General features: G+C 39.8%; 3 protein-coding genes across 8 annotated transcripts in view; 2 read left to right on the top strand and 1 right to left on the bottom strand.

The window, feature by feature from the left end:
• Positions 1–25: 25 nt before the first annotated feature.
• Positions 26–8,026, bottom strand: slc25a40 (solute carrier family 25 member 40). Of its 4 annotated transcripts, none has more exons than XM_012916047.3 (10): positions 7,847–8,026; positions 7,575–7,675; positions 7,263–7,322; positions 6,473–6,579; positions 5,239–5,306; positions 4,800–4,924; positions 4,196–4,479; positions 3,983–4,064; positions 3,131–3,208; positions 26–1,036 (listed from the first exon to the last, which is right to left on the bottom strand). In XM_012916047.3, the coding sequence occupies exons 2-10, from the start codon at positions 7,672–7,674 to the stop codon at positions 906–908; spliced, it is 1,035 nt and encodes a 344-aa protein (XP_012771501.3). In that variant the 5' UTR covers position 7,675; positions 7,847–8,026; the 3' UTR covers positions 26–905. The 4 variants fall into 4 exon arrangements, with proteins under 4 accessions (XP_012771501.3, XP_023010299.3, XP_012771505.3 ...); XM_023154531.3 differs by having other exon boundaries at positions 7,843–8,026; XM_012916051.3 differs by having other exon boundaries at positions 7,575–7,679; positions 7,843–8,026.
• Positions 8,027–8,288: 262 nt separating this feature from the next.
• On the top strand, positions 8,289–16,955 carry dbf4 (DBF4-CDC7 kinase regulatory subunit). Of its 2 annotated transcripts, none has more exons than XM_004541330.4 (13): positions 8,289–8,494; positions 8,857–8,986; positions 9,404–9,564; positions 10,775–10,975; positions 11,092–11,142; positions 11,219–11,288; positions 11,410–11,486; positions 11,592–11,637; positions 11,752–11,797; positions 11,888–12,013; positions 12,475–12,589; positions 14,953–15,071; positions 15,219–16,955. In XM_004541330.4, the coding sequence occupies exons 1-13, from the start codon at positions 8,492–8,494 to the stop codon at positions 15,985–15,987; spliced, it is 1,914 nt and encodes a 637-aa protein (XP_004541387.4). In that variant the 5' UTR covers positions 8,289–8,491; the 3' UTR covers positions 15,988–16,955. The 2 variants fall into 2 exon arrangements, with proteins under 2 accessions (XP_004541387.4, XP_076746117.1); XM_076890002.1 differs by having other exon boundaries at positions 8,290–8,678.
• Positions 16,956–18,934: 1,979 nt separating this feature from the next.
• Positions 18,935–20,066, top strand: part of adam22 (ADAM metallopeptidase domain 22) — a 72,178-nt gene continuing 71,046 nt past the window's right edge. For both annotated transcript variants that reach the window (XM_004541329.5, XM_012924972.5), the window contains exons 1-2: positions 18,935–19,281; positions 19,588–19,754. In XM_004541329.5, coding sequence (XP_004541386.2) covers positions 19,185–19,281; positions 19,588–19,754 — 264 coding nt within the window. In that variant the 5' untranslated portion in view covers positions 18,935–19,184. The remainder of the gene's footprint in view (positions 19,282–19,587; positions 19,755–20,066) is intronic.

The raw sequence follows: 20,066 nt of genomic DNA on the forward strand, positions 1-20,066 counted from the left end.
TAGAAAATGACACATTTTCATATAGTACAATCTGAATAATGCTATTTTATTTACACTCACGCTGTAGTGGCACTCTACTGTGCAAAAGCAAGGAGACGTTTTAGGGATTCTCACAACACAGAGGAGTGAAATAGAGATCTTGTGTCTCCAATTTAAGGAGTTCAGGCACAGAGCACATGATCTCAGTGAGATACATGGAAAATATATTACTAATAAAAAGTCTTTCTTTGATATACTAGCTCCTAAACACGCCTGAAATGAACAAGGTGTAGATGAAAAATATTTCTTTCCAACTTCACACAGAATCTACTGCATTCAACAAAAACAATGTAAAAATTAATATGAATAAATTCATATCGATTCTGATCATCTTTAATATTTTACAATGCAGGAAGACAGACAGTTGTTTTTTTTTGGGGTTTTTTTTTTTTAACCCCATTTGTGCTAATGTTTTAAATTTGGCAACATTAACTTTATCATGCTAAAGATCTGCACTGCAAAATGAAGCATCTGGCTCATCCAGATAACTTTAGAAGTAACACTGTGCAACTTCTTGGTTGACTTGCACTATGAAAGGAGAATATGGATTCACCTCAATGCATTAACTGCTCAGGCCCCAATAAATTTATCTAAAAAAATACCATCCTTTCCTTGATCTCATGGAGCTCGTTGTGCGGACAGTGAAAACTCTATATACAAACAGACAAGGAGTCCTAAAGCCCTGAGGTTACTTGTTCACCTTATATATACGTCTTAATTATTGTTAAAGTATAATTTAACATCATTCCAACCCCTGACTTTGCTCAATAACCTCAAGTTAAATCTAAGTGGTTTGACAGTACAACCCTCAGGTGCGGTCTAGCAGTAGCTGTTGTGGCGTGCGTCGTTCTTCCAAGGGAAATCTGTCAGGGGTTGGTCTGCAGTGGTCCATGTGTCCTCTCTTTGTTGTGTTTTCGGAAAAAGGCCTTTCCAAACTCATAACTGCTGATCATGATGGCACAGGCTGGAGCCACTTTTATCACCCTGGGGAGAAAACCTGATAGAGAAACCACAGGTATGAGAAGAGTTTATATACAGTCTAAACAGAATGTATGCACTCTTTCAGTAATAAGGTTTCATGTATCAGGACATGAAAACAATCGGGCCCTTAGCAAGTCTTAAAATAAAGGTAAATACAACCTTAAGACGAACTATAAGAGAGGACATATATGTATGTATTTAAGCCAAAGCACAGAAGCAGCGTGTGAAAAAGTAAGCACACACTTAAACTCCTAATTTCTATGGAAGCTGTAAGTAGCAGCCAAGTGCTACTAATCAAATGAAGTTTTTCAGCTGATCAGTAAGTGTGAGCACCTCTAAAAGACCAGTTGGTGTCAAGTATTCACGTGTGTTCGCACAGTGTCAACGAAAAAGCTGCTTCTCTCTAAAAAGAGAGAGGAGGCAGCATGACTTGCATACATCTGAAAAAACCGCAAGACAGACGAGACCAAACTGGACATGTTTGGCTATAACGCATAATCCCACATCTGGCCAAAAATCACAAACAGCATGTCAGCACAACTGTGTCATAGGCTACGTTCACACTGCAGGCGAAAGTGCATCAAATCCGATTTTTCTGACCCTATGCGACTCATATCCGATCATGGTATGACAGTGTGAACGGCACAAATCCGATATTTTCAAATCCGATCTGGGTCACTTTTGTATGTGGTACTGAATCCGATACATATCCGATGTCTTAGAAATTGACTGCTGTTTGATGGTCATGTCGCATTAAATCCGTCTTTCCGTCACTGACACAAGACAGACGCCAATTATCAGCTCCGGAGAAGACATCGTGAACGCTTCCTGGACATCCCGTGAAACTGTTGGGAAGACAACGTTGGAGAAACGTGAACATTTTATTTGTACTGTATAATCTGCAGATTCTGACAGAAATCTGCAACTATCCTTTGAAGCACCGCTCCTCTAAAACAGCAATAAGGATCATTATTAGGTTATTTACATTATTATGTAAATAACAAAATAACTTAAAGCAAAAACTGGGAAACGTAAAGTCCGAAACAAATCTTTATATTAAGGCCATCAGTCAAACAATATTGTTTGCTCTGGGTCTAAACAGAGCGCGTTGTGTGTGACGTCTTCTTTTGCGCATGCGGGCCTGTTGGATTGTGTGTCCACAGGTGTTTGTACTTTGCGTCATAATAAAATGACGGTAAAAGGCTCCGCCCACTTCCTATCCATGTCTTACCATGCAACGACTCTGTGAATGGACTGGAGAAGTGTAGTGGTAGAGTCCTCCGTCTGGAATGAGATATGTGTGTCGACTTTTTATTCTCCCTTAAAATTATTATGCCATAACGCTGCACAGAGCAGCTCTGCTAACAGGGCCGCTTTGAGCGTTCACACTAGAGCGCGTTTGCTGTCGCATTTTATTTGTAGTGTGAACGAGCAGACAAAAAAAATCAGATTTGATCAAAAAATCGGAATTGAGCATTAAGACCTGCAGTGTGAACGAAGCCATAGTGACTGTCGAGCACAGTGGTGAGGCGGTCATGATGAGGGCTGGTTTTGCAGCCACAGAACCTGAGCACCTGCAATCATTAAATCAACCATGAAATCCTGTGTATACCACAATGTTCTTAGCTGAAATAGGGTCATGCAACACGACGACTGAACCTAAGAACAGCAGCAAATCTACAACGAAATGGCTGAAAAAGAAAATGAAGTCAAAGTCCAGACCGCAAACTGACTGGAATGTGGTGGCGACCTGAACAGAGCTGTGCGCGTTCGTGCAAATGTTCGTAAAGCTCATTTAATGGAAACAGCATTGTAAAGAAGAGTGGGCCAAAATGTATTTAAAGTCATACAGGAAATTATTACTTCATGTTACAGCAGCTAAAGGTGTTTCTACAAGTTACTAAACAGTAATATGGTATGTATGTAATATGCTGTTAATCTGAGGTTGTATTTACCAAATGTAAAGGTTGGCAAGAAGTGAAAAACTTTCATCATGTCCTGAAATGTAACGCTTTAGATTTGAAAGAGGGTGGAGGTTGTTTTTACAGCGAGTGTTTATGACTACCTCAGACTCGCCACTCACTGAGTCAAGGGTCAGTGAAGTACTTACCAGCAAACAGCCCTCTAAACCCGTTTTCTGCCACAATCCTGCACATCACATAGAAGGTGGAGGAGGCCTGACCTGGCACTGCAAACACAAGAGCACCAATTAGCAACAAACAGCATCATCCAACCAAAAACAGAGCACAAGAGATGTGGGTTTAACAATAAAAGGCAGCAGCTTTGCCTCACATATTCCATCACATCCTTACAGATGAGCTGAGAAATATCTTCATCGCTATGTTCATCTGAAGCTGTTACACTCTCTAAACTCCTCTGAGTTAGAATTGTTTAGGACAATCTTATCCTACACTGTGAGTGGATATTCTGCCACCCGTCTTCATTGAGACCGTTTGATGTTTACACCGAGTGGTGCACACTGGCTTAATGGTGTTTTTAAGGAGCACATGCAGGAGGGCCTGTTCCTCACTCAGCAGTCTTTAAAGGGCAAGGCTTTGAAAAGAGGAGTGGGGTCTGAAACAGGAGAGAAGGGGGCGTCTACAAACAGCTGGAGCAGCCATCACCATCATCCACAGAGGAGGAAGCACACACTTGAGGCACTTATTTGTGTTGCTTATCAGCACTGAGAAGGTTTAAGTGCTCCACAGGGCTTGACTTGAGATGCTTGTCGACTGTCACTTGAAAGTGTTGTGGCCTCTTAACAGAATGAGGAAGCCTTTTTGATGAGAAGTAAAATGTTTTAAAGCTCATTGTTGCTTTTATTTAACTCTGCAGACTTGGGTTATTTACCATGCCAACACAAATATGAACATATAGCATCAACATAACCTCCCCAAGTAGCTGCAGATGTACATTTACAATCTTCAGAAGCTTTAATTTAAAAGAAATTAAGCAGATTTACAGTTCTTTGCTTGCAGCTCTCCAAGCTCCACCTGTTTTCTTGTTTTGACGACATCAAAAGGCAAAGTTACAATAGATGCAATCTGAAAGAAATGACAAAAATGAAATAAGAAATGATACGCTGTAGTTTACTTCTGCTTTTTTGCTATCAAATATGTTTATCTGCAGGCTGGAAGTTGAATTCTGTGGAGTTTTAGACGAAAAATTAACTTACAGATCCTGAAACAGCTCCGGATACAAAGGTGATGGTCAGCGTGGGTTCTCTGATGTTAGACAAGCCACACAGCCAGCTCTTGCCCATCTCGTAGTTGTACCAGTACATGGCTGAGAAGGGAACGTCTCGGAGAAGCGTGGGCCCCAAACCCCTCCACAGAGACAGCCAGCCCTCTTTGGCCACTGCTGAGCGGATGCACTGGGTCAGCTCCCTGTACGACTGCTTCTGAGACTGCAGTTTAGTGCGGATCAACTCCAGAGGACTGATCACCGTCACCGAACCCACTTTCACACAGAGGAGGAAGACAAAGCAGTTCATGAAGTGATTTGTTAGTGAAAGTAACATGCTGCTGTGGCACTTTTAATGATTGAGCCTCTTTTTTCTACTTTAATAATCACTTACAGGCCTGTAAGTTAGACTAAAAATAACACTAACATTTTCTAAATAAAATCTAGCTTGTTGGATAAAATATAGGAAGCCAAGACCACGGTGCAGAAGGTAAGGGTGGCTGGCCTTGAGACCCCCAACATTGTTAAAATGCTGATGTCTGTTATTAGGCATTATATGGCATATTTCAGTAGCAGTAGGACAGCAGTCAGCTCACCTCTAGCAGTAGCTCCTGCAAGGAGAGGAGCCATCTGAGCATATTCTCCCATCCTGACCCTCAGTGCTGCACAGAGCTGGTCGTAACATGTGAAGTAGATCACTGTCGCTGGGACTGCCATCACACTGGAGAAGGCACATAACAGAAAGCACATAACAGAAGGTACATAAATCATGCCTTACTTATAAAATTTTCTAAGCAGGTAAAAGACAGCCACAAAAATGCATCTAAATTTAAAAACTGTGAAGAAAGTTCTGTTTAATGATGTGTAACATAATTAAATATTTGGTTACGATCATTGAAGAAACTCTGAGGTGGCTCACTATGAATAAATACCACATCAAAGGAAAACACTCTGCTGTAATCACCACTGACCCACCACAGCTCAATAACTCAGGCGCCCAATCAGGAAATAGAAAAAAATAGACTTTACACTCACAGTGTTGGAGGCAGACCGCTCCATAATGACCTGATTCCCTCACGCCGTACTATGTTGACAAATGCATCCTGCAGAGATTCAGAGCTAGGAGTCAGTGAAGGATGATGTGCTCTGTGGCACTCAGAGGTTTTGTACTACAACACCTCTACTTAATACAAGCAGGAACAGTTCTATCAGCCACTAAAGCTAAGTTTAACTTGTCAGACTGCTAACTTTAAAACATTATACAGAACAAGAAGCTCACTCTCTGCACAGCATTTACTTTTAAGGGAACATTATTGTATTTTGTATATATTAATTTTGTTTTCTGTTTCTTTTTAAATTTTACTTTAAGAAGTTTGTAGTGCAGTAAACTCCACAGATGTATAATTTGATTATGCATCCATTCTGAAAGAGCAGGTAATGGATAATAAGTACTGATTTGTAAATAACTTCAGCTTATTATCTATTACACTGCAGTATATTTCTAACTAACTGGACAGCTCATTCTCTGATAATACTTTCTTTAAAGACATAATGCCTTTTGGAGTCAACTTGAAAGAAAGACAGATGTGAAATGTAAAAGTCAGGTCGGAGGTCAAATGTGCCATAATATTTAGATGAAATCTATAATGTGATATTTAGAACATGTACAATTTCTTCATTTTGCCAATAAAAACAAAAGCAGCAGAATTTAAAGCACAGTTTTACAGATAAATGATATTTTATGAAGATTAGACCTTATTTGATCTTGAGGAAAAGTTCATAGGTCCAAAGTAACCTGATATGTAAAATCTCCATCCCCAAAGCTCCCAAACAAAGGCAGTAGGAAACATAGTGGTAAATAGCTCTATAAAGCCTTCTTCTCAATCTGCTGACCTTGAGTAGAGGTCAAAGGACAAATGTGACATTACATTTAAAATCTTTATAAAAATAATATAATATTTATATTATATGTTCCCACTACACACCACACTTGTCACAGATTCTACGTTATAAGGCTTTTTGTCAATTTTCGACCATTAAATCGTTAAGTTGACCTTGACCAAGGTCAATTAACAAAGCAAGGCTTAATGAAGCAAGGCTTAAGAAGCAAGGCTTAATGAAGCAAGGCTTAAGAAGCAAGGCTTAATGAAGCAAGGCTTAATGAAGCAAGGCTACCGTGTTTACAGACAGAACGACACACAAACGATACTAAAAAACATGGCAGAAGGTAATTATAGAGGTAAACTGTAATGTGGATGTAAACTTTTACCAGCGTGCCACTAAAGTGACCTGGAGCTTTGTACCAGGCCTTGGAATTCCCATTTTCACATATACATATGTGGTCCATAAGTCCATTGCAGTAGACAAAGCATTTGCCTGAAAAATATTAACATCAACATTTAATACAGTGACATCAAACGCAGGCCGGCTGGATGTTCAGGTCAGCAAAATGCGAACATTTCGGTGAAGTTGTTACTGGCTAAACCAATTATTGAGTAAAATTCACTGCTGTTTCTAGTGTGGTAATGTGAAGCTAGCAGTACAACAAGGGTATGAAAATGTATGAAAATATAAAAGCAGTTTTGGAGCTTTGGATGTTTCATTGCAGGTATTAAACTCATCCTCCTTCACTGTTACACCGTCTCCCTTCCATTCACACACATGTATTCTGACTGTCCTGCCTCCACCTCTCAGGCTCTCTTCTAGCTGCTTCCTAATCCCACTCCTGATTCATATAGGTTATAAAGTTTATAAAGTGACAATTTATACTGCCCCTTAACTAAAATTAGTTTGACTCTCCTGGTTTAGTATATAATGGAGCCACAATAAACATAAAGACAGATCAAATGCTAAAACACAGGGACAAATGACCCTTTTTTAAGGGCCTCACATGGTTTCTACCTCTGTAATATCTCCAAAAAGTCTGCTATGGAAATAAGTTGATCTTTATTCTTACTTTAATAATGCTTGTTTTTGCATGCACAGTATCACGGTCTGATATATGTAACATAATTTAAAACACAAATACAGTCAGTCAACACAGTGTAAATTCATTTCACCTTTGGGAAAGGGATTTTTCTGTGCTTGTAGCCTGATCTTCACAACATCCAGAGGTGTAACTGTAAAAAAAAAAAAAAAAAAAAGCAACTCAACATGATTGCCTGTGTTCAGGATGTTTGTCACAATTTTCATTTAATCAGAGAACAAACAATCAAAGCAGCAGTTCAGGAAACTTCTCCAAACCTCCGATTGATCAAAATAATTTTATAACACAATAACAAGTTGTACCTCACAAACCACCAGCTGAGTGTTAGTTAATAAACAAAGGCATGCTTATTGTAATGTAATAAGCTGAAGTGTAGGTGCCTCACCAAACAGCGACGTAAGGATGGCACCGGAGCAGGACGCCACCATCTGTTGGAGGGGAGTAATGGCGCCGGTGGCAGGAGGAGCAGGACTTTCATTATTCATCCTGTCTTCATAGAAAACAAACAAACAGACAAACATTTGATTGCTTTTAATACGGCTCCTATTTAATATTCACACAATAAATCATGACAAGGCTACGATCCCTAAAAAAATTACATGACAGGTCTCTGGCTAACTTTAGCAAGCTAACTAGCACAGTTAACTCCTTACCTACCTACTAAAGTCAGTCAGAATCAGCGACGTCTTTCGTGAACACGAACATTCCTCTCGGGGTTTAAACTATCCTCCTACTACGCCAGTTCCTGCTGTCCTAAAGTCTTTGAAAGCATAAACACGTGTGAAATTGCACCTGGGTAGTTCCTGACGCAAACAGAGCGTGATGACATAATTTAATTTCCAGCTGAGCACATTCCTTGACTTTAATAATTGTATTTATTTTTGTAACGTCAGATAAAATGACACTAAACGTGCATGTATACTACATTAAAGTTATTGTAAATGATACAATGTACTGATATAATTGTCTTCGTATAATTTACTTTAGTTTGATAATAGTGGGGAAACGCCACATCCAAGCATCAAGAATATGTTTACGTATTTTTTTGCGTTGCCAGGTTTGGAGAGCATTCCGTTTCACATCAACACCTCTGTTTTTGAAACTATCGATAATTGGACGGCTGTAACGTTCATAAAAGACAAGTTTTCAGATAAATAATATTACATTTGTTCAATTTAAAAACTAACTCAATAACATAGCGCCTTTTAACGTGGAAATGGTTACGAAGTTGGAAAGCGTCAAACATGGCAACATACACCGTCTCCGACACCGGATTTAAAGCGGGAAAGGGACGTTAAGCAAATGGTATTGTTAAAGTTGATTATTTCTGGATGAGGAGCTGTAAAACCGTATAACCGTGGATATCCTGTGAGAAACAAATCTGCCGACAGAAGTTTAGGGACGTTTTTCGACATTTACTTGCATAAAAATGTGAGCAAAGAGGCTAATCGGCGAAGCTGTGTGTCCGCTGTGGAGGGAGGCTGTGAACGTACGTTAAGTTTACATTTAAGACCATTAAAATTGATTAACATGGGGACAGCGAGCACTGTGCTTCAGCTAACGTTAATGTTACATTTTGTTTACGCATTACTGTGTAATAGATGATTGTTTCCTTGCATTTTACGTCCAATTTTTTCAAATATGCGTTTTCTTTTGTTTACACACAGAGGACTGACGAGGCCTTTGTGGAGTATGTTAACTCAAGACGAGGGGAGAAGAAAAGCAGCCTTTTCTCGATGAACGAGAATAAAATGAAGACAAAACGCAGTCAGAGGCTTCCGGGACCCAGCTGGCAAGGTACCTGTAGCGTTTATTTCCGTGTTTTGCATTTAAAATTTAAAACGTAGATTTAACCAAACTAGCGAACAGCTAACACCGTAACGTACGAATGTAACGCTAATGGATCTTTGGCGAAGTTATTTGATTGTTACTTTTCTTAAAAATAAGCTCTTTTGAACCAGATTGACTTGAATGTTAAAACAGTTGATATAGGTTCGTTTGTTTACTTAGCTGCTAATTCAAGTAAGGATAAACTTGATATAAAACGTGCTTTAAGCGTCAAGTTTGTCATTGGAGATCCTAATCCAATCTCTCTTTTTGTTTATGTTTAATCAGTGTCTGGGAAACTCGCTGTAAAACTCACTTGTCTGATAAAAATCACTTGTGAAATGGTTTAACATTTAAGTCTTTCTCTTGTGCTATAATGTTATTCAGGAAAAGGTGGACATACTAGTGACAAGGTGAAGCTGAGTCAGGCGAAACGTACATCAGTTCCCACACAAGTCAAGCCTTTTGCTGGAAAAGTGTTTTACCTGGACCTACCATCAAACAGAGTTGCAGAAACTTTGGAGAGTGACATCAAACAGCTTGGAGGGGTGAGACATTATTTGGTTACATTCACTGGCTCAAACTTGCATTTTGTCACACTGCTTTTGTACTAGCTTAACATATGAACTATGAAGCTGCGTATACACACCAGCCACTCTGTTGGGTACACCTATTTGTTCATGCAAATATCTAATCAGACAGGCTGGTCTGAGTATTTCAGAAACTGCTGATCTAACGGGATTTTCCCACACAAGCAGAAAATATCCAGTGAGCAGCAGGTCTCTGGGCAAAAATGTTTTCTTCATGTCAGAGGAGAGTGGCCAGACTGCTCCAAGCTGCTATCAGTAACAGTAACTCAAATAGCCACAAACAAACAATGTACATCACATCAAACCTTGAAACAGATGGGCTATGGAAACAAAAGACCACACTGGGTGACGCCCCTGTCACAAAAAAAGAGCATCACATGCCTACAATTAAAGCTACAAATCACACAGCATTACTTAAATTGGATGACAGTAGACTGGAAAAAGAAGCCTGGTCTGATGAGTCTTGATTTATGTTCTAACATTTGGATGGTAAGCTCATTTAGAAAAAAAACAACAACAACAAGAAAGAATTGCCCCATCCTGCCTTGTGTCAGTGGTTAGGTTGTTGTTGGTGGTGTAAGGATAGGGGTATTTTCTTGGCTCACGTTGGGACCAGTCTTCTTGCTGACCATGTCCATCTCTTTATGTCCACATTGTACCCATCTTCTGCTTTCAGCAGGGTAACATGGCTAGTCACAAAGCTCAGATCATCTACATTTGATTTCTTGAACATGACAGTGAGTTCACTGTACTCAAATGTGCTCCACAGTCACCAAAATCTCAATCCAATAAACCACCTTTTTGACATGATGGGAAAAGGTTTTTCATCACGGATGTGACGCTGATAAATCTGAAGCAACTGTGTGATGCCTTCATGTCAGTATTGACCTGTTTGCAGGAGTTTGTTGAATTAATGTAATGAAAAATTAAAGCCTGAGGTCCAACCAAATACTCCAGTACTTACTGGAGAAATAAGTCAAAACTGAATACATTTCACTCAGAAGTAGTATGACTAGAAAATGCTAGTAAGGTTACAAACATGACCAGACATTCAGTAATATTTTTCTTTTAAAGGCTCTGGGACATGTTTACTCTGTGAATCGAATAGACAAATAATTATTCTTGAGTTTTTCTCAAAACATTTTATATTCTTTATCTTTTCGCTCAGACTGTGGAGAAGTTCTTCAGTAAGGACATCAAGTATCTGGTATCTAACAAGCGGGAGGCTAAATATGTGAACTGCCTCAGACAGGACTCTCCTGTTCCTAGCCCAGACTCTGGACCGAGTTCGCCGTATCCTTGCTCAAACCCACACCGGCCTGGCAGCCATGGCGACATCAAGAGCAGATCTCAAGGACAAACCGACACGGTGAATTCACCATGATGTGTCTGTTTTACCGGGATTGATCTCACTTCTTCTCTGAACCTGTAGATCATTTTTCTAGTTATTGATATACTTTTGCATTATCTGTTGTTGTTTTGCAGTTTGTTACAAGCCGAGGGAAGTTTCTGGTGGAGAGAGTAGTGAAAGAGCAGGTTTGTTTTGTCAGCATGAATGATACTTACTGAGGGCTCTTAATTGCTCTGCTAATACACACTTGTTTGTTTTTAGGAAAGGATTCAAGTAAACAAGATCCTGTCAAACGCCCTGGAGTGGGGTGTGAAAATCCTATATGTAGATGGTATGTTTTTTGTGTGTGTGGTATCTGTTTTAGTTGAAGTAATTTTTCTTCTTTGTATGAAATTAAGTTCATTCTGCTTTGACATCTGTGACTTTTCTAAATTTATTTGTGCCAATTCCAGATTTAATGGCATATGTTCATAAGAAAAAAAAGATCATCAAAAGCTCAGTTCCTGCAGCCACTGCGACCAAATTATGTGTAAGTTGAGAATTTCCAGTGTATACTAGGAAAAATAGTCCAACTTTATATTAAGTTATTTGTTTAACATTGGAAGTGTTCACTTTTTTCTGTCGTTTCTAACAGGACAAAGCTGATTCTGCAGCAAAGCAAGGCCTAGAGAAATGCAAAGGTAGACCCCACCCAGACAAATTACTGAGCTTTGCTGGTATATTTTAGTTGACCTCTTCAGGCTGGTATTCTTCTTCTTGCTTTGCTAATAAACGATCTATGTTTTGTATTCCAGGCGGGCGGATTGGTAAACCTTTCATCAAGGTTGAGGATTCAAGTAGGTAAGAAGTCAGTCAGAAGAATCCAGCATCCACCTGCTGTCATGAAATTGTTCCTGTGATTTTTAAAATGGTTTCCTTCTCTTTTGTCAGGCACTACCGTCCAATCTACCTCACAATGTCAAACATGCCTGAGTTCAACCTGAAAACCACTGCTCCCTGTAGTCCGTTCTGTCCTGAGGAGAAGGATCCTCCTGCAAACAAACAGCGGGAACAAAGGTATGTCCCCTTCCTTTTTAAAAAAATCTCTCGCCACTTTAACCCCACCAATTTTATACTGGTGGGGTTAAAGTGCTGAGTGCTGCTTAAACATTTTAAATATGCTATGGAGTGCAGTCACAGTTTCCCCATGTGTCTTATGTAACTTGATCAAAAACTAATATCAGGTCATCATGGGCATGAATGTCCTGGCAAGTCTGGTATTGTAATCATTTGACCCTGAAAATTATCAAGGAAATCCTTAAAAGCCTGAAAATACCATGACAACCATGCCCATGATAGGTGTAAGGCTATCTCTGATCATAGCTGTGGGTCTGAAAAGTTCTGAACCATGCAATTGTAAATGGTACTGCTGGAGCTGCTCAAGAGGTCTTAAATGAACTCCTGAAGAGTTTATCAAAATACTAAACTTTTTTTTTCATTTGCTTTATTTGCTAATCCTCTGGGCTACTCTGAAACAGAGGTGTGAAAGCCTCAGTCAGTGAGGAGAGAGCTCAAGGACGAAAGAAGAACAGAGAAAAGAAACGAGGCGGCTACTGCGAGTGCTGTATGATCAAATACAACCAGCTTACGATGGTAAGTTTGTAAAACTGTCACACGGCACAGTGCACACAAACTGTTTTTACAATCCTGCTATTTCTAAATGTGAGAACTTCCACACAAGCACTTATTTTGAAAGTCTTTGTGCAGATGCTAAGAGATAAATAATCCCTGGTGAATGATCTGGTATGAGGGGGTATGATTTCGGTTTGGTTAACATCCACGAATTTTCACTTAAACCTGTTTTTGGAAATAAAATGGAGAATCTTTGACTGAAAAATGGCAAAATCCGTTTTAAATGCTAAACAAGGTGGTTAGCACTGTTGCCTCACACCAAGACGGTCCTGATTCAATTCCACCATCAGGCCGGGGTCTTTCTGTGTGGAGTTTGCATGTTCTCCCCGTGTTTGTGTGGGTTCTCTCCGGGTACTCCTGATTCCTGACTAAAATGTGTCATAATTTTCGAAAAGGCTCCAGGTTCACACTGCGACGCAAAAACGGCGTTTTCAAATGTATCTGCTTTGGAGAGCGTTTTCAAAACGCTTCGTTTTCCTTGACCAAAAATGCCATTTTAGTGTAGACGGATGGCCAAAACGGAGAGAAAAAGATGCATTATCAAACAAAAACAAATTAGTGTGGACATGGCCTTTGTGGGGATAGGTTAACTGGTAACTCTAAATTGCCCATAGATGTGAATGTGAGTACGAATGATTGTTTGCGCATGTGTGTTAGACCTGCGACATGTGCCATATTTCTTATATGGCACATATATACAGGAGTTAGCTCGAAACACTTCCCTCAAGTCAAGCTGCCCGAGATTCACAGAATTTACAAAAATGTTACATTTTTGTGATTTATATTGTTATCGGGACGATAGAATTCTTATATCGGGATATGAGATATTGGTCATATCGCACAGCCCTAACAGGACCCACAGCGTATTATCCTTCTTTAATTACACTTATTAGTCAAAGTCACACTCTTAATATTTTGATGGACTGCCTTTAACTTTCATGACAATGTGCAATCCTTTGATAAGCTCATCCAATATCTCGAATCAAGAGAAAAACGTTTTTGTTTTGTTTTTCTAATTATCATTACTTTTACTAGGATCTTTTAAAGTCATTTGTCTGGAACAGGATAAATCTGGTTATAAGACTTTTTTTTTTTTTTTTTTTTTTTTTTAAATAAGATTTTTTTTTTTTAAATTGCTTTAATATTTATGCTCCTTTTGCAAACTGTAGAGCTTTTCAGGATGACCTCAATGATAAATGGTTGTTTTAAAGCTACACAGCTGTTTAGTCTCAATCCCTTGCGTTCTCTTTGCACTCTGTGTGCAAATGCTCTTACTTACATTATAAAATACAGATTTTTTTTTAAAATCTTTTTTTAATGATTTGATTTCACCAAATCTTTAAGTGATCTCAGGATTATTCAAGATTTATTTATTTTTTTGGTGACCACTTTGTCAGACAGTTATTCACCCAGTTTCAGTAGTTTCAGCATCCTCCTTAGTTGTTTGCTTAGCTTCATGCAGGCTAATGTGTGGGTGTAATTCTGATTACACCCACACATGTGCTACAAAGCACTGTTTTACTTATTGTGAGAACTGCAAAGTAAGAATTTCATTTTTCTGTGTAACCATTTGTGTTTTGCAGTGTACATGACAATAAGCTTCTTGAATAATTTGACCTTCTGAAACGGAGTAATATCTTCTCCACTTTGATGGGCTGTGTCTTCTGACTTTAGCTGTTTTAAGAGGTTACCAGAACATTAGTTAAGGTTAAATGTTTTAATTGCTGCAGTAATTATCTGATAGAAGGCTCTTTATTTGCTTAGCTAGCAGATGTGTGGTACATTTCTTTGTTGGCATTTCCTAACATCATGTAACATAATATGAAACTAACTGATAAACTTGAAAACATTATTAAGTTTTTGTTTTGGGTGATAGATGTAGTGTATATGGAAAAAAGCAGATTTACAACTTTAGATCTGTTACTTTGATTACATTAATACAGATTATCTGGTCCAGAATGAACCACTTTCACTCCAGTTAAGCACAGTATTGCTTGCAGACATGGATAGAAATGTATTAATGATAAATTGTGTCAAATAAAGTATTTAACTGAGAAGGAAACTAACCAAACCTGTATGTTCGTATATCTGTTTCAAGTCCCTCATCAGTGTTCTCTGGTGTTTAACACAATCATGGAAAAACTGCTTTTTGGCTGCTTTGCTCTAATGGGTTGCTCAGTAAATTGCTTTTATTCACTGTGAACAGTTATGTGGCAGGAGCTTCAAATGCCTCTTTTTGTATGTAGGTGTTTGTGCCATAGAGCCTCACTGGCCTTGGATGGACTGCGGTAATTCTCCATTATTTAACTGTCTTTTTTGTTCAGCATCTGCAGAGTGAGAGTCACAGGGCTTTCTCTAAGAGTGATGAGTACTTGCTGGTGGACAGATTGATTTCAACCTTGAACCACAACTTCATGCACGTTAAAGGAGCTAAACTCAAAAGGTAATTTTTTGGGGGGGGAGGGTTTTAGCAAAATTTGTCAAAAAACAAAACCCCATTTAAATCTCTTGTAAAATGTTTTTCCTTAATATTTTTATCCCACGTAGCTAATTAAAGGGTTTGTTTTGTTTTTTCTTTGATTCCCATTAGACCAAAGTGCAGTGTTTCCTGTGTTCTGATTGCTCCTGGACCATGTAGAAAACCTGAACTAAGGTACGAGGGAGATCCTTCAGAGACTGTTCAAGAAGAGGAGCCATGGACAGTTGATGTGAACGAAGAATTAAATTCCAGACAGGATATAAAAATCGCGTCCGTGCCTGCCTCTGCTGAATTGATTGACAGAGAGGGCGACCAGAGGAGCTGCTACACTTACTCAGACAGATCCAGGCACAAGTTGCTTGAACGTAAACGGGTGTGCAGACAGAATTCACACACTGCCCGCACCCAAAAATCTAATCAGCCTCAAAGTCCTCAGTTTGAGTCAGAAGAAGCCCCATCAAGAGGTGAATTTCTTCCCTCTTTGCCCACCAGAGATTGCCAGGATGACCTGCTGGACCAGATGCCTCATGAGGACATAAACAGCTCAACTTTGCGCGTTGATAATATGAACATACAGAATAATTTGGCCTCAAAAAGCCTCAGTTTTTTTGAAAATGAACAAGAGTCTGATAAGAAAGTGACTGGAAAAAATGACTCTGGAAAGAAAAAAGGATGCCTTCCTACAGAAAGCTGCTCTCCAGTCCAGAAAATTCAGAGGAGGATAAAAGTTTACAAGCACAAAAGACGAAAATTGGACACAAACGTCGAACATGTAGAGCCTGGCGATGTTTCTGATAACTCTTTATTGAAGCTCTGGAAGCTTTTCCAGTCCAGTGATGACATGGATGTGGAGTTTCACGGCTTTGAGGACTACAAATAGACAAGCTAAAGGGATTAGCTTGAATTCCTGTGTCCTGGACTACACAAGCTGTTAGATTTAAGATGTTAATAGAAGGTCCTGGCTTTTGTGTTTGATAAGAAATACATCAGCTCTCCTCCTTCAATCAGATGATGGTGATTTTTAACATTTTGTTTACAGAGTAGTATATATTGTAAAACTTAGAGTGGCCCTAGTAATATTGTTATTGTTATTTCTAACCATATAGCCCTAATCCCCCCCTCCCCCATAGAGCCTCTCTCTATGAAATCATATGGAGCTAAGAATGGGAAAAACAGTCTGAAGCCTAAACTTTTTGCTCATTGACATTATGTTCATATACAGTGACATCTTTATATGAAGCTTTGGCCGTCCTAAAACAAACTAAATAAGGGAAAACACAAAAGAGTCCCTTTTTAAAAGGGACAGCAACTGCAAGTCAGTATTTTACATACTTGAACCTGTAAAAAGTACATGAAATCAGTCAAACCATTTCTTTGACCAGAGTAATCTGCTGAGTACATGAAATGTAGTGCCAGCTTAACGTTAGCTCCAAGTCCCTTTTTGCTCAGTCTACATCTAACTTGACTTGAAGACAGTGCGTGGTTGTGTGGCTCTCCTGCTTCTCCTGTGAACGGGCATGTGTTTAATAAAGGAAGTGAGCAACTCTCTTGAAATGGTCGTTTTCTGTGAAAGAATATTGTGAATACATTTCAGTATTTTGACACTGATGGGGACGGTAATGTCAGAGCAGCTATGTTTTGTTTTATTGCCATTTTGGGAAAAAAAACCTATGAAAAATTGGTGCAAGAATTTTTATTTTAAATGATTTTCTTTCCATGAATGCTGACTGTAGAATTTAAAGAGCATCTAATGGATAAAAGGCAGCTTCAGTCATGACAATTATCTTTAATCCTTTCAGACACAAGGATGTGGATGTGTAATTCAAATAAATGCCTGTTGTACTGTGAGCGTCTCTTTCTGTGTGTTGTAATGTGAATGACCTGCAGGTTGTCTGCATGGTATTTGGCGTTGTGTGACATTTTAAAAATTCTTCTAAGTGCACTTTTTATGACCCCGCCATGCTTTTTTTTTTTTTTTTTTTTTTTCTTTCTTCCTCCCTCTCCTCCTGATGCATTAGCTCAGTGTCTTCCTTTTCCCTGCATTTAGTGCATTAGCATAGTGCCCTTGTTCTCCCTCACCACTCTCAAATGGATGTGCTGGGTCAAATGGGACTCTGCGCCACTGGCATTAAGAAAATGAGCATCGATGTGTTCTGAGGTACAAGCACAGTGATACTGGCGACTGCTGAATCCTGACATGGCCATCTTTCATGCTGGTTGCATCCTGTTAGCACTGTTTTATCATCATACTTAACAAACCATCATTTCTGACTAATATGGCTTACATGCATACCTGTATAAATATTGGCTAATAATGGAATACAGCATATATTATACATAAGGAAATTTAAAGAGTTTCACAAATGTATAGTTTGTCCATTAGAGGGCAGTAAAAAATTTGATTTTTCAAGTGTGTAAGGCCCTACTGAGCACACATTGAATATTTCTTGCTGCTGTTTACTAAATTTAAAAATTAGGACTTTTTCTGCTTTTACTGGACTGGTGCCATGTTTGGGATAATTGTCATGCTAAAAAATAAGCTGTTGTCAATCAGATGCTTTCCAGATGGTACTGCATGGTGGATCAAAATGTGATGGTACTTTTCTGTTTTCAAAGATTCATCAAATATGATAAAATCCCCCAAACCACACTCTGAAATTCGGCCCCACACCATGACTGAGCCTCCACCGTGTTTCACAGATGGCTGTAGGCACTCACTGTCGTACTTTTCTCCTGACCTCTTCTGAACAGCCAGAAATTTTGACTTTGAATTAATGACTACACAACATCTGTTACCACTGATTTTCAGTCCAGGTCTTGTGTAATTTGTCATGCCTCAGCCTTTTTCACCTGTTTTCCTTCCTTGAGAATGGCTTCTTGACTGACAGCCACCCTTCCACTGAGGCCATTTCTAATGAGGCTTCAGATAACAGTAGATCAACTATAGGTACAGATCCATCTGTCAGGTCTTTGAATTATTTCTTTCTATTTCTTAAGAACATGGGTTTCAGATACTGTTCACTTGTTGTAGATTTAGCTTTCTGGGTTTTTATTTTTTAGGCCTGGTACTTTTATATCTACTTGTTACTATATTACCAAGACAGCCAATAGCCTTTTGGCAGTCATGTTGTTGGTGCAAAAATATAATTTTATTCCTGTCAAACTATTACCTTTGATATTTTTCATAGATTCGACTAAGCAAATGGAAACAAGTGTATCTTTGGCAGTAATCTACAGGTATGTAAGTGAGAGGATAAACCACGCACACTAAAAGGCCGCTGTGGTGTGATGGGTTTGTCACTGATCCTGGCTCATGCAGTGGAGTTATCAAGTGTAGGTAAATATTTATAGGTTGTTTTGAATGAGCACTGTACATTAACCGACTATGGGATCTCCAAATTTACCCGATCAACTCATCTCTGAAGGAAGATGAAGAAGCAACATCAACAAATAAGAAAATATCATTTGACTAGAGAGACAAAATGGTCATATACTCTAAATTGCACAATTTTATCTAATTGTCTTGTTTTTTTTCCTGGGTTGGGGTGGAGGATGCCTTTTTTGGAGGCCTGGCAGATGATGGAGTGAGTCATTATGATAACAACAGGCAAGACTGGGCAGGAATGGCGCTTCTGCAGCGATTTAACATGGAGGAGCTTTTATGTCGTCCCAGATAGGTCCAGTCGGCGGAAGGCCGAGCCCACATTTTCTCCTCATCCAACCTCCGCTCATATTTATGCATTAGGCGTCTCTGCAGTGAGCCACCGAACACTCATGTGTTTTAAGGAGGTGTCCCTAGATCTCCCTCCCATCCTCCCGCCCTCTCTGTTTCTCTCTCTCTCTCGCCTCCAGCATTCTCCGCGCTGCTGATCCGCGGGGTTTCGGTGCGCTCAAACGCGCTCGGCGTTCAGACTCCTAAGCACCCCCGATGGCCCCCCATCAGCGACACTGCACTAACCAGACGACCAGCCCCGGCTTGAAGCTCCCTTAGCGAAGGCAGGACCCCGAGAGTCCTCTCCTGGAATACCGCATTGTTTATAATTTCCAGCCACACAGAAAGAGAGAGAGACGGAGGAGATGGTGCTGATGATGCGCCCGCGATGGTGGATTTCCCTTTTGTGCGTCTGTGAATTGATGCACGTCGGTCACCAGAGCAGCCCTAACGCCGGAGATGGTAACTGATGCTATTTTGGATGATGCATGAATTGTTATTGCGCAGCCAAAGCGTTAAATCACTATCAAAGGGCCTGTGTTTATTTGTTAATCAACGCCTCGTCTGCTTCATGCTTCCTGAATTTAAAAACATGCACGCAACCCACAGCTGTTCCACTGTGTGAAAAGGAAATGAAAACCATCGACATTTTAATCATAACTGTTTGTGATCCGCGCGTTTCTATCACTGCTGATCTCCGCGCGGAGGAACGGGGCGCGTAATGAAGTCGGTGTTGTCCCCTTTCTCTCTATCTCTCTCTCTGTGCAGGAGACGCCTTGTCGAGCTTGAAGGCTCTTCGTGATGCGGGTAGGTTTGTCGGGAAGGAGGACACGGTGCCTCTCCGCCTGCTCTACAGCAGGCACAACCACAGCCAGATCACACAGGACGAGCTCAGCACCAGGATTAAAGCCAGCGCCAGCTCCGACTCCACGCAGGTACACAAGGTGCTTTCGTGTTGTGAGGGTGGAGTGTGCGATTGTGGAAAGATGCCTCTGTGTTTACAGTTGTCTATTTTATCCATTCAACCCCTCCCTACGTGTCCTCACGGTTGGGGGGGGGATCATTATTTAGCAAGCAGGGATACAAAAAAAGGACGCTGACAACATTTTGACACGAGCAGGTCACACTAATTACACAGCCTGGAGGTGCTATATGGGTCATAAGCAAAAGAAGAAAAAAATCCCACCGCAACCTACACCCATAAAATGCTTTAAAATACTAAGATTAGTGATAGGACCTCTGAGTTC

The sequence above is a fragment of the Maylandia zebra genome, linkage group LG11 (assembly GCF_041146795.1).
Source record: "Maylandia zebra isolate NMK-2024a linkage group LG11, Mzebra_GT3a, whole genome shotgun sequence".
NCBI lineage: Eukaryota > Metazoa > Chordata > Actinopteri > Cichliformes > Cichlidae > Maylandia > Maylandia zebra.

What these genes read in the sequence shown, in the direction of transcription:
- slc25a40 (XM_012916047.3), bottom strand. Translation starts at nt 7,674, where the DNA reads ATGAATAATGAAAGTCCTGCTCCTCCTGCCACCGGCGCCATTACTCCC. An exon ending in CCGGAGCTGTTTCAGGATCT is followed by an intron (nt 4,065 to 4,195) that starts GTAAGTTAATTT and finishes CATTTCTTTCAG; the next exon opens with ATTGCATCTATTGTAACTTT. An exon ending in AGAGCTGCAAGCAAAGAACT is followed by an intron (nt 3,209 to 3,982) that starts GTAAATCTGCTT and finishes TTGTGTTTGCAG; the next exon opens with TGCCAGGTCAGGCCTCCTCC.
- dbf4 (XM_004541330.4), top strand. An exon ending in GAAAATCCTATATGTAGATG is followed by an intron (nt 11,289 to 11,409) that starts GTATGTTTTTTG and finishes TGCCAATTCCAG; the next exon opens with ATTTAATGGCATATGTTCAT. An exon ending in CCACTGCGACCAAATTATGT is followed by an intron (nt 11,487 to 11,591) that starts GTAAGTTGAGAA and finishes CGTTTCTAACAG; the next exon opens with GACAAAGCTGATTCTGCAGC.